At 53.7% G+C, this 12,405-nt stretch overlaps 5 protein-coding genes and 1 non-coding gene across 6 annotated transcripts; 4 read left to right on the plus strand and 2 right to left on the minus strand.

Moving 5' to 3' along the window:
* Positions 1-36: 36 nt before the first annotated feature.
* On the minus strand, positions 37-627 carry C8A04DRAFT_31120 (uncharacterized protein; the record flags this gene model as incomplete). Its single annotated transcript, XM_062781648.1, has 2 exons — positions 37-106; positions 245-627. Coding segments are annotated over 2 exons (453 nt in total), but the record flags the coding sequence as incomplete, so codon positions are not given.
* Positions 628-1,104: 477 nt separating this feature from the next.
* Positions 1,105-2,793, minus strand: C8A04DRAFT_31121 (uncharacterized protein; the record flags this gene model as incomplete). Its single annotated transcript, XM_062781649.1, has 3 exons — positions 1,105-2,047; positions 2,118-2,493; positions 2,568-2,793. The coding sequence occupies 3 exons, from the start codon at positions 2,791-2,793 to the stop codon at positions 1,105-1,107; spliced, it is 1,545 nt and encodes a 514-aa protein (XP_062634631.1).
* Positions 2,794-4,205: 1,412 nt separating this feature from the next.
* C8A04DRAFT_t111 lies at positions 4,206-4,302 on the plus strand. Its single transcript has one exon. It is a non-coding gene; the product is annotated as a tRNA-Ser (tRNA).
* Positions 4,303-6,041: 1,739 nt separating this feature from the next.
* C8A04DRAFT_31122 (kinase-like domain-containing protein) lies at positions 6,042-8,155 on the plus strand (the record flags this gene model as incomplete). The annotated part of the gene is made up of 2 exons (XM_062781650.1): positions 6,042-6,336; positions 6,651-8,155. 2 exons carry the CDS (start codon positions 6,042-6,044, stop codon positions 8,153-8,155), a joined length of 1,800 nt encoding a protein of 599 aa, XP_062634632.1.
* Positions 8,156-9,325: 1,170 nt separating this feature from the next.
* Positions 9,326-10,207, plus strand: C8A04DRAFT_31123 (uncharacterized protein; the record flags this gene model as incomplete). The annotated part of the gene is made up of 1 exon (XM_062781651.1): positions 9,326-10,207. The coding sequence occupies one exon, from the start codon at positions 9,326-9,328 to the stop codon at positions 10,205-10,207; it is 882 nt and encodes a 293-aa protein (XP_062634633.1).
* Positions 10,208-11,779: 1,572 nt separating this feature from the next.
* Positions 11,780-12,388, plus strand: C8A04DRAFT_31124 (uncharacterized protein; the record flags this gene model as incomplete). Its single annotated transcript, XM_062781652.1, has 1 exon — positions 11,780-12,388. The coding sequence occupies one exon, from the start codon at positions 11,780-11,782 to the stop codon at positions 12,386-12,388; it is 609 nt and encodes a 202-aa protein (XP_062634634.1).
* Positions 12,389-12,405: the final 17 nt, after the last annotated feature.

A 12,405-nucleotide genomic window follows, 5' to 3' on the forward strand; every position in this document is an offset into this window, starting at 1 on the left:
GGGGGGGGAGAAGCGGGAGGGGGGGGGAGGGCATACCATTTTGTACATGGGCACTGACCCGTACGAAAGCGCGACGGTCCCAAGGATGATGCTGATCGTGTAGTACCTGTATAAGTCAAGTTAGCACCCACATTCTCTCCGTCATCTCAAACTCATCCATTGCGCGGCCCATGACCCCGCTAGGCCTCCAACTCCCTCAACCCAGTTCACTCCAACAAGCAAAGCCTCAAGAAAAGCAACCTACGCAGTCGACCGATTCCGCCTCTTATATATCTCCTCCACCCTCGCCATTCCATGTACTGCTGCTCCCGGCCCCCTACTCCCAGTGCCGCCATTCTGTGTCTGGTGCTGCTGCTGCTGCTGCTGACCCTGCCGTCTTGGTTGCGCCCTAGAAAAATATCGTTTCGGTCCCCCGGCCAACTTTTCCGTCACAGCTGTAGCCACCCTCCAAGTTTCTGACGGTTGCCGTTGCTGTTGCCATTGGGGCCGCGTTTGCGCAAAGGCCGCCGTGGTCGTTGTTGTCGTAGAAGCCGAGGCCCGCTGGCAAAAGAGGCATTTGCTGAGACCGGAATTGGAATTGGATCTGGCGGCCATGCGCCGGGCCAGGCGCGGTAATATCGGGTTCATATCGGCGCTCGTCTTTGCATCCTGGGACGGGTTGTTGAGAAGCTCTTCCTCTCTCAGCCCGATGCTTTGCGTGGGGTGGATGTTGAATTTAGATTTCAAGATTCATCCGATGCGGGCCGGAGCTTCAGGGTAGCTTCGTTCCTTGGTTGGCGGGTTTTTGACAGCTGGTGTCAGCTGGAGATAGGTGGTGGATCTCGGCACAGTGCGGAATTACAGGGATATGGCCGGATATGTCTCTGGTTCACTTACACGGGAGTTGCCAAAATGGGATAAATGGAGGGAGTAAGTGAGTGTATTGTGTCGCTGAAGATGTGTTTTGTCAATTTTCTGAGATAACAAACTCGCTTAGACATACAACGTGTACAATGATCTGTGCCCCTTATCCCATCTCATAATTCGTAAACCTCATCCCAACCTCCAAATCTCGTGAACTCATTATCTTCGTCCGATTCGTCCCCCGTCCCCAAATAACCCCCCCTAATGCTCCTTCTCATGCAGCCTCCCCTTAATACCCACCGGGCCATTAACCCTCGACGCCAACCTCCGCGTTGTCGTCGACCGCCTCGCCACATTCACCACCCCATCCAAGATACTAATCACAAACATCTGCACCAGCGCAATCACCAGGCGCAGTAGATAATCCAGCAGCGTCAACCGCGGCCTCTCCCCACGGATGCACGTCGCGTCCGTAAACTCAAACGGAATCTTCGCCCCCAGATGCTCCACCGCCGCCCGCAGCCCGCTGCTAAACCCGTCCTCGTGGAAGCCATACTTGGTCCACGCACCCGCGTAGCTGATGCCACGGGTATTCTGGATCGTGTCCAGGCGCTCCTGCGCGCGGACGGCGGCTGGGGTGTACAGCGCGTGGCGGTATTCGTATCGGCCCTGTACTGTCTTCGGGTCTGGTTCGTGCAGCGGGTTGAGGGTGACGAGGACGTCGCCGAGGGCGGTGCGGGGGATGTGCTGGAGGATGTTCATGTTGTAGGTCAGGCTGACTTGGTCGATGTTGCCGGTGCCGCGCGGGGACGAGGATTTGGTGAGGTAGTTCCAGCTGGACCAGGCTTTGCGGTTCTTGGGGAGAAGTGAAGTGTCGGAGTGCAGGACGGCGGTGTTTTGGGAGGTGCGGAAGTGGCGCAAGATGGACTTTTCTTGGTCGGTGGCGGAGTTGCGGATGATCGAGTAGGCTTGGTCTCCGTGGGTTGCGAGGATGACGTGGTCGAAGACCTCGGAGTTGCCGTTCTGGGAGTGCAAGCGGACGCGGCCGTCGGGTTCGTTGGTGAGAGCGGTGACGGGGGTATTGAGCCGGACGTGGTTGCGCGGGAACCCTTGCAGGACTTTGTCGATATAGGACTTTGATCCCGTTGCGATGGTGAGCCAGTCGGGGCGTGCAGCGACGGTTGAGAGCAAGTGATGATTCCACCTATTGGGCTGTTAGTCCTCTCGGGTCACAATATCCTTACACTCACTACCTTGGGCAAAGGCCCACTTACAGAAACCGAACGAGCGTCACGGCTGGGAACTCTAGCGCGCACTTGTCCGGGCTGGTACTCCAAACAGCCGCGGCCATCGGGATTAGATAGTTGTCACGGAACGCATTCGAGTAGCCCTCTCGATCCAGATACTCCCCGATGGTCTCTTCGGTCAGCACCTTCACCCTCAGAATGTCCACCGCAAACTGGTTGAAGCGGATGATGTCAAAGACCATACGCCACATGCTCGGCGAGAACAGGTTCCCCCGCTGGCAGAAGAGCGTGTTCAGACTCGACCCGGCCCACTCAAACCGGCCTTGGTCGCGGGACACAGAGAAGCTCATCTCCGTGGTCTCTGTCTTGACGCCGACTCTCTTGAGGAAGCTGATAAAGTTGGCTGTCCCACAATGTTAATAAACACGATCTCGGCATTTGAAAGGGGGCCTCATGTGTAAAGGGGAGTCCACATACGATATGTCGCCGTGTTCATGACGATAAAGCCTGTGTCGACCAACGTCTTGTACTTGCCCTTGGCAAACTCCACCGTATTGGTGTGCCCACCAAGGCGACCGTCGGCCTCGTACATGTAGACATCGTGAGGGCTGCGGTTGAGCGCCCACAGGGCGGCAATCCCGGCGCTGCCACTGCCCACCACGGCCACTTTCTTCCTTGGGTACGGGTCAGCCCGGTTCAGCATGGTGCCGGTGTCACATGGAATTCGGCTCTTTGCGGTGGGGAGAAAAAAAAAGAGCGGTCGGTGGCTGGAGGGTGAGTAGCCCGAATCTAGGGGGGGGAAGGCAGAAGAAGAAAATGAGATGAAGAATGAAGATGAAGAAGCAGGACAATAAGAATAAAAAATACAAAGTCCGCTAAGGGACCGCGGTAAAAACGGTGGGGTAGTGAGACATGAGATGTATTCCGATTCCAAGGCCACTCGGCCTTGAACAGATTACGTGGGTATGATCTCAGAGGCTGGGACGGTTCTGGTATTCTGGAAGCACAACGCAGCAAAAAAAAAGCGCCTATCCCCCCCGGCCTTTCGGGCGTCAAATGGGATGCTCCGTCAGGTTGCAGCGTCCGCAGACACAGCTGGCAATGCCGGATCCAGTCATTCAGCTGGCCTGGCCCCTGGCCCAGCACGACGCTGGCTGCAGGAATAGCGCGCATATTCCATCTGTGGGCGCACGCCGGGGATCGCGATGCAAGGCCGGCCGCGGGCCGCCAACTGCAGCGCTTCAGGCGCTTCATTTCAAGGCGTCATGTTTCATGGCTGGGCTAGTGTCGGGTTGCGTCTGTGAGGACATAGCATGTGCTTGATCATTGAGCCGGTCATCGAGTCCCCCACCCATCCATTCATCCCTCAAGATCATCAAGATCAGATCAGTTTGGTGCAGCCTCAGTTTTTGGACTTACATTATTTGTTCCGAATTGTTGCCCATTGGCGCCCGATGATTGGTTTTAAACTGCCAGGCCATCGTGAAACGACAATTGATGGCCAAGACGACCTTGACCAGCGATCAAGGCATGAAGATTTATAGCTCGTTCCTCTCCCTCCGGCCGGCAAAGTTTGCCTGTCGTTAGAGAAGCATCAACACAAAAATCCTCAAAGAACCAAGCAGTTTATCAGTGTTGTTCGGCAGCATGCGCTACGCCACCATTCCACTGCCCAGAACTTGAGGAATCTCAGGAATGCCAAGGGAGATAAGAAGTTGCGGAAGTTAGCAGAGCCGAATGCAAAGCAGTTCAAAGCCCTGCAGTTACTCGCGTGATGGCCCCGGAACTGGTTGCAGAACAAGGCGTACGAAAAAACGTTGCCGCCCAATCGCTCTCGCCCACATTGTCGTCGACTCCGCCAACGCGTGGCCGAGAACCCGCCCAAGCCTGCAGAGCAACAACGCCTGCATACCTCGGAATCAACTTTCACATGGCTGGAAATTTTTTCAAGAGAACAAGGTAGGGGTGCTGAAAGTGGAGTATCAAAAAGTAAAAGACAAGGAGAAGTTATCTCTAGCCTGGGGTGGTGGATGAGCTGGAATGCGGACAATGGCTGTCCTGCGCTTCCACCTGGAGGAAGATGGAGGACGGTTTTGGAAACACATCTCAATCCAAGTCACTTTGGCGGAGTGGTTAACGCGCTGCCCTGCTAATTCACAGTTAGTGGTAGGCAGTTCCCTCGGGAGCGTAGGTTCGAATCCTACAGGTGACGTTCTTTTTGACTTTTTGGCCCAATTCGATGGGAGCCCACCCCGCGAATTCCCATCCGCAGTCTCAAGAAATCCCCTTTTGACGATGAAAGATTCAGACAGCCGGCCTCGGAAACAGAAGTTGGCCTTCAGCAACCTTCGTGAATCCATAGCGTGCTGCAATCGCTGTCCGATTCTGAACCAGACAGACAGACCACTTTGACGTGTGGCCTTTGGCAGCCTTTGGCAAAAATCTAGACGGGACAGCCAACGCCAAAACGCGTCGCTTTGCCGTCAACGAACGCAGACAACGCCACAAAGGACCGCGAAATCGAGAACTACATCACGTCTAACAACAGAGACTCCTTCAGTAGCACAAAGCACACATCACATAGCCACACTTGAAAATCAAACTCTCGGATAAAACCAAGAAGAAATGTCGACGCCAAACGGGATCGCCCACTCATCGCCGATGAAGGCATTAGTAGCAATTCTTGAGACGAACCAATTTCTCTCTGCCCGGTTAATACAACCCGATGCACACACAAGAGAAGGAGGAGAACAATACGCGAACGCACACCTCTTCCTTTCTTGAAACATCGGGCCTTAATTCTGCGTCACCGGGGGTCAACTTTCATGAAGAGAAAAGAAGAAAAAAAGAGGAGGAAAAAGTTTCCGGATTTGGGTTGCCTTTAAAGGGATTTTTTCTTCGGGAAGGGTGGGGCAGCGTACTGTGTGGATTTGGTGAGAGAAACCAAAGGCTGACACTGTGCCGGGCTGCCAAGGGGCGGCTACTAAACCTCCAACTTCCCAACACCACACGACCAGGTCAAGTGAAAGTTAAAAGAAAGAACAATGTTCATAAAATTGCGCCGTCAAAAGGCACGCTGCCCGTGTATATCAAACTCCTGATAAAATACATTCCTAAAAAAAAGACGACAACACCCACCACTTCGATCCAACTACTCTCTAGGAGTCTCTTCATCATCTCCATTCGACGCCTTTTCATGAGCGGTATGCTGCTCACCATCACCAGTGACGAGGCTTTCAGGATCGCCGGTTTTCTCCGTTCTACGGTTCTTGTCAGAATCAGCGGCTTCAGGCCCGATGCTTTGTGGTTGGCTCAGAGGTTGTTCGGGTTTGGGCTGTTCATTTTTTTGTCTCTTGGTCTTCGTCCTCATCCTCTTGTTTGTTAACGTCGGATGTACCTGCAGAGTGCAGACCATACAGTGTCCTGTATAGTGTTTGTTTTTGGAGACATCGAACGGCCCTCAGCGTCTCGCCCGACGAAATGGCACATCGCCTCGTGATCCGGCCCGCGGCCTGGTCAAGACTTGCCGCGGTAGTTTAAGTCATCAGTCATCAGTCATCTCGACAGTGGCCAGCCCGCCGTTGATTTCAATCTCCGCATCGAAAAGAGCAGGCAGCGAAACGGTTGGTAACGCTTACCATGAAGGCTGGCGCGCCATGGGTGACCTACGGGCCGGAAACCCATGCCCTGCCATGCCTCTGGCGGAGGGCCATGCCTCTGGCAGAGGTTCCGTGTGCTGGGCGTGGTGATGCGTTGTCCGTCCGGGCGGAGGGAGACGACGCCGACCTAATTTGGTTAAATCCTTCAGATCATCCGGTCGTCTGGTTGTGAATCAGAGCTCGCCGGGAGATTGTTTGGCCTCGTGCCAGTGTTCTCTGTATTCATATTATCTCTTCATTACATTACGTCGCTCATTCGATCTCGCTCCTGGCCGGCTCCCACTCCCTACCAATGTCCTACGACAGGATCGCCGCCGTCGGTAGGGATTCAGGATACCCCACGGATACCGTTGTGATATTGACCCTGCCGGCGTTCGAAAATGACGGGCCTTTCGTTGACCGCCACAGATCCCGTCTGCTCGAAGAACGGACGGTACAGCACTCCGGCACCAGCCATGTCACATCGCGTTCCTTTATCCCGTCCTTCTCAAACCCACCACGCCAATCACGCTCGTACTTCACCATCGGCCGTGGCCCCCACAGCGACATTTCCTACAGCTCGATATCAATCAGTACCGAGCATATAGGTTCGTCGTGGAAGGAGAGCACGTGGTCTTGGAAGACGCCTTGACACTCGGCTGCTACCTTGCTTTTGGGGATCGTGGGGAGCAGGCAACGGATCCAGGCGGGCCTCAGAGGCCATACCGATGCATTCTCCCCCGCAACTGCGACTGCACTCTCCGCCTTTCTCACACTCTCACTTTCAACATTTGGGTTCCCCCGTTCTCTGAACCTAAATTGGACGAGTTTCGAAAACTGCACAAGGCTTTCCTCGGCAACTGCTCTTCCCTTGGAAGCCTTAACATCCACTCGCAGCTTACGACCGTGGGACAAAGCCCAGGCAAGCCGGCCCCGACGAAACAGCGGTACATGTATTGGTTCAAAGATCTGCTAGGACAGGGTGCATTTGGAGCGGTTCATCTCGTCCGTCGCCTCCAAGACTGGAAGAGGTTTGCCGCCAAGGAAGTCTCCCCCCGTACCCAGCAACGGGAATACCTAAAAGAGGAGATAGAAAAATTGCAGTCCTTCAAGCACAACCGTGTTGTCTCATATGAGGATTGGTACGAAGATAAACCAGGCCATTGGATTCTTGTCATGGAGTTTTGTAAGTTTGGCACTCTTTTCGACCTGATGGAGTATCGCCGAGACACGTTCCAACTGCAGGAAATTGCCGAGATTCAGAAGCAAATCGCCGAAGGCTTGGTGTACCTCCACGACCAAGGGTGCACGCATCGCGATATTAAGCCGCAAAACATTCTTGTTCGACAGCTAGAACCATTGTCTCTCGTGCTCGCCGACTTCGGGATATCTAAACAGACGACCGATGAGGACTCGGCCATGTACACTATTTTGGGCACTGCTGATTCCATGGCGCCTGAGATTATGGCATTCAAGCCCTATAACAGTCGAATCGACATCTGGGCTCTTGGTGTCATCGGGCTCGAGCTGCTACTTTATGGTGTCCAAAACAGACGTAGGAAAAGTCGGTCATCTCCCCAAAACTTTTATTTCCAAACCGCCGGAACCTTGTTCGAACGGGATCGAAGCAACCTACTTGCAGGGAACGTTGCGAGGATGCTAGCGGAGTACCCAGAGGATCGCCCGGATGCACGCGAATGTGTCGAGGATGCAGTCACCGCGCTCAACCCGCTAGGCCCCAAACAACGTTTGGCTGCCCCTCCTTACGACCGTATTCCGCGCCTGTGGAACTCGGCGAACGACTCCCAAGCTACCCTTCGGTCATTGCTTCAACCCACCACCATCCAGAATTGCACACCGTCCGAGATCCGGGATATGGAAAAGCAGCTAGAGACCAGTACGTGGCGGGTTCGCTGTGCAGCAGGTGTCGCGGCTCAGGGGGTTTCGATGCAGCCACTATCTCAAGCGACTACGGCCCAGCAACAAACCTCACGCAAACGAGGGTCCAGTGTTCTGTCACGATCCAACTCGATCGAGGCGCGGCCGGCCAAGACCCAGCGCACCGAGCCTACGATGGCTGTAGAGCAGGAAGGCTCTCCTTCTACGCTCTTACCGCCGTCGGACCCATCGGGAATGCAACAGCCGGACTCTCCTAGGGATATTACACCGACAAATACACGCTGGTTCCACTCACTATTCTCGGTCTCGAACACATTCCCCAGCGTGCAACAGTCCCAGCAACAACAACAACAACAACCACAATTAACATTTCCAGCAGTCCACCCCCAAGAGTCACTAACCATCATCCCTATACGCCCTAAGCCTAAGCGCACACCAAGCCCAGTAACAGCCCGGGAACGCCCCTATCGCTGCCAGAATCGAACCATTCCCTCTACGACACCCAAAGTAGCTTTGTCGCTGCCGTAGAAGACATCGCGCCATCGCCACTTACCCTACCTCCGCAAGTACCACTCTCCACTGAGTCTCTAGAAGCCTCCGCGGAAGAGGAGAGTCACGGCAGCGATACTATCATGGAGGGTAGCGAGTGGTTGAGTGAGCCGGATCACTGACAGAGAAGAGGGTATCAAGCTGACGATGGGGTTAATGTGCTTAATGTGGGTCCGGAAAAGGGGTTTAGGGGGGCGTGTAAACAAACACTGGGGCAACGGGACCATGTCGGAGTTATCGCGCGGCAGTGTCTGTTTATTACGGGACACAATACGGCGGATGGATGTAAGGTACCACATTAAAGGCGTTATCCTTTTTATTTCCTTTGTGTTCCATGTCCCCTTTAGATCCCTTTTGATACCGCTTGGCTGGGTAATGATACTACGGCGGTAATGTTTTTATGATGCATTGGAGAGTGGGCGTCGTTGATGAATGGGATTTGGTTTGGGGGTACTTGAGAGCTATTGATGTGCTCTGTCGTAAAATACAGCTTGGATAGAGCTCATTCAGGTACCCCAGTATTAAGTGAGTTTTAGTTTAGTTTAGTGTGCCCATCAACCAGAGGCAAGATAATAAAACCACCTTCTAGAGGCCATCGTTCCACTTCTTGGGTTATCCAACGAGACGACGGAGATACTGAGCATATTGTTCAGCGGAAAACCAACAGTAATTTTTTCTTTTAAGTGTTTTTTTTTTAAAAAAAAATTACATTTTACTCGATTATTAACAATTATATCACAAACAGGAAGCCGTATAAATTATTCAAGTCCACCCGCGGTTGACAAGTCACGAGACCGGCAGCAGGCAACGTCAAAGGTGGCCTCTTGTGGCCCGTGTTGGCCGTCATGACTGCCCTCCCGCGCTTAAATGAGAGCATGTGCGAGCAAACAAAAGGAGACAGTCTCGCCTTCTAAGGTTTACGATGACAACTTCCTTTCTCCAGTCTTATAAAGCTGTAGGCCCGCCCCACTTCAGTTCCCCCATTTTGTCCGCTTTTTGTTCATCCCATTCATCGATTCATCGCCCACCACTCATCGCTCAATCATCAACACACAGACACGCTCTCCCTCTCTCTCTTTCTCAGCTTCTGCCTCGCAGGTCCTCCAGGCGTCCAAAACTCGGCGTCAGTGCTCACTCGACCGGACAAAAATGACAAGCTACATGTACAACGAACCATCCACCGGACCAAATCCATCTTCGGATCACCAACAAACCCTCGTCGAAAACGCATGCCATGCACTTCTAGGTCTACGACGCTCCACCGAGCCAGCACAGACATACGACACCTCCGTCTTTCCCAATGGTGGTTATTACCCAGAAGATCCACAACGCAACCAAGACCAGGACGGATACCATCCCCTCTCAGCGCCGCAACCAGAGTCCCAACGAACAGCCGACTTCCTCTCGGACTCTTACGCCCACGAGGATGTTCCCGCAGCATATGACATCCCGTCCCCGGCCACGACGCTGACAGAACCCCAACATCCCTCCAACACCTCTCAAACCGATCTGCACTCATCACCCACGCCGTCACCTTCGCCATCCACCACCTCACCCAGCAACCCATTAACATCAACACCAAGAACCCCCCACCGCAAACCCCAACCCCCCAAACCCAAATCATATCGCTATAGTTTACCACGATTACGTCCCCGGCGTCCACATCCCCGGCGTCCACATCCCCGGCGCCCCTCGGCAAAACAACTCGTCCACCGACCCGTCCACCGAGACCGGCCCGTCACCCGCCAATTAGCTCTTGACCTGTTGGTGGCTAGAGCTGAGGCCAGAACTGAGGGCAAAGCTGGGGCTAGAGCTGGGGCTAGAGCTGAGACTAGAGCTGAGGCTGAAGCCCGGCGACGTCAAATGCTTGCTGCTGGAGTGGAGATAGCGGCTGCGGCGGCTGCGATGCGGGCGAGGAAGAGAAGGGAGATTGAGGATAAGTGGGGGGATAAACGGAAGGGTGGTCGGGAAGGGGGTGGGGGGTTGCCGGAGCTTAGGCCGGGTAGGGGTTGGCCGTGGACGTGGGAGTGATGACTTTGGGACGGGAACTGAACTGGACCTTGGGGACGACTCCTGTATATCCGACAACCTATCCCTCACAGCCGTATACCGCTTCCGAGGGTAGGTCTGCAAGATTCGGGACCAAATGTAGGAGGGGGGGAGTTGGGTGTTTTGGGGGATATGTAGCTCTTTTAGTGTTTGCTGGATTGTGGATTGGGTGTGGATGATGGTAGAGTGGTAGAGTGGGGCTGTTAAAGGGGTTGTTGGGATTTAGGGGACAATGTAAACAAAGGATTCAGGGGCTGTTGTTGATTTATTTAACGGTGCGCATCGTTAGGCGAATACTTTAATAATGTTGAATGGGATGAGACGCAGCTTTTTTTTCACCATTTTTTCCACTTTCTTCCGCTTACATGGTAACTAGATGTTCTTTTAGCACAGGAATACTATTGGCTCTTCTTGATATGTTCTGTGGTGATCCGGCCTAATAATAGCCAACTCAAGCCTTTTGGTTTTCGAAACGACTTCCCGATTGAGTCTCATCGAACTACGCACCCTAGTTATGAATTCCGCCGATTTGCATTTCTTATCGCTCGCGCCCCTTTCATTCGCACCGTTCCAATTCCCGTGTGGCAGTGAGGACATCGCCAGCTCACCACCTGCATCCCGGCCGCAGTCTCCGTCTCACGAACGACAAGGCTTCCATTTTTAGCCCTGCACGACGAACCACTTACATACTAAGCTTGGCGCATTCCAGCGAGACGGTGATGGGTTTGATTGGTTTCTTGCTGGTTTGTCATTCGCAGAGTTCGGTTTTTTTTTGTCTTTTTTAACTGGTTAGTGTAGAAGTGGGCTTCCTTGATGTTCTTATCGCCGTGATGTCTCGGGTATCTCCGTCAATCAGGCGTTTCCCACCCGGTTGACTACTGCACCTAACTAACGAACGAACGTGATGGAGAACCCGATTAGGCATACATTTTTCTTTCCTCGTCTTTTTTTGTCCTGTCATACCCGGCCTGCATTGCTGTTGTCCTCTCTTGAATTCCCGTGGCCAACTCGGAAATAATCTTTTTTTCTGCCAACGCAGCTTGGGCGAGACCCGGTGATTGGACGTGGAAGATGACGGGTTGAGACACGCGGCCTTGCGCCCTGTTGGTGTCAGCGTGGACGATGATTGTGTGGACAATGGTTGTGGACGAGGAAACTATTTGCTATTGTGGTGGTGACGAGTGACGACGAGTGGCCGTGCGATATGTCTCAGATCCTTTTGGCGGTGTTTTTTCGGCATGCCGTGTTCGGCGAGTTGTGAGATGATGGGGTCGGCGAGTGAGTCGATAAATGAGGGCATCGTCACTTTGACTGTCTCCTGTATTACTTCGTGCATTTTTCTTATAAACTCAATAATTCGGTCTTAACTCAATCTCACATCGACCTCTACACCATCTATCAACTAATACAAAACCCAACTTAATAACCCCAAAATAAACACCAATAGCCCAATAGCCAACAATCCCCATATCTCAACCCAACCTGCCCAACACCCAATACCTAAAGACCACCACGCACACCCACAAGAGACAAAAAGGGAGAAAATAACCAAAAATGCCCCCCCCATCCACCCTCTCCAACCAAACCTGTCCCCTCCCCTCCCGCAAAACCTACCACCTCCCCCCGGCCTCCTCCCTCCCCCTCCTCCGCACCCTGGACCTCTTCTTCGTCCCCTCCACCGCCCGCGGCGCCCGGCACGCCATGGATGTCTGCTGCGACCTGCGCGCCCGGGCCACCAGCACCGACGATGACCGCAACGGAGACGGGGTTGAGAATGGGGGCCATGACGACGAGGATGATGAGGGGAGTCGGGCGAAGGTGGTGGGGGTGGGGGGGTGTTATTTGTGGTGTGAGGTGCCGGGGGGGTTTTATCCGAGTGCGGGGGGGAATGGGACGGGGAATGGGAATGGGACGGTGGGGGAGGAGGAGAGGGAGAGGGAGGTGAAGGAGGCGGTGAAGGCTTGTTTGAAGAGAAATTGGGAGGATGAGAAGGATGAGGATGATGATGAGCATCATGATGATGAGGATGGTCTTGTGGAAACGGGGGTTATTGTGGAGTTTCAGTTTAGTGATGCTGCGAGGGGGGGGAGATTGGGAGGTGGTGGGATGCTGGGGGTTGGGCTGTGGATGTTGGCTTTGTCGGGGGTGATGTTTAACCTGTGATTGAGGGATGAGGATAT

Source organism: Dichotomopilus funicola (assembly GCF_033296635.1).
Source record: "Dichotomopilus funicola strain CBS 141.50 unplaced genomic scaffold C8A04scaffold_61, whole genome shotgun sequence".
In the NCBI taxonomy this organism is placed as follows: Eukaryota; Fungi; Ascomycota; class Sordariomycetes; order Sordariales; family Chaetomiaceae; genus Dichotomopilus; species Dichotomopilus funicola.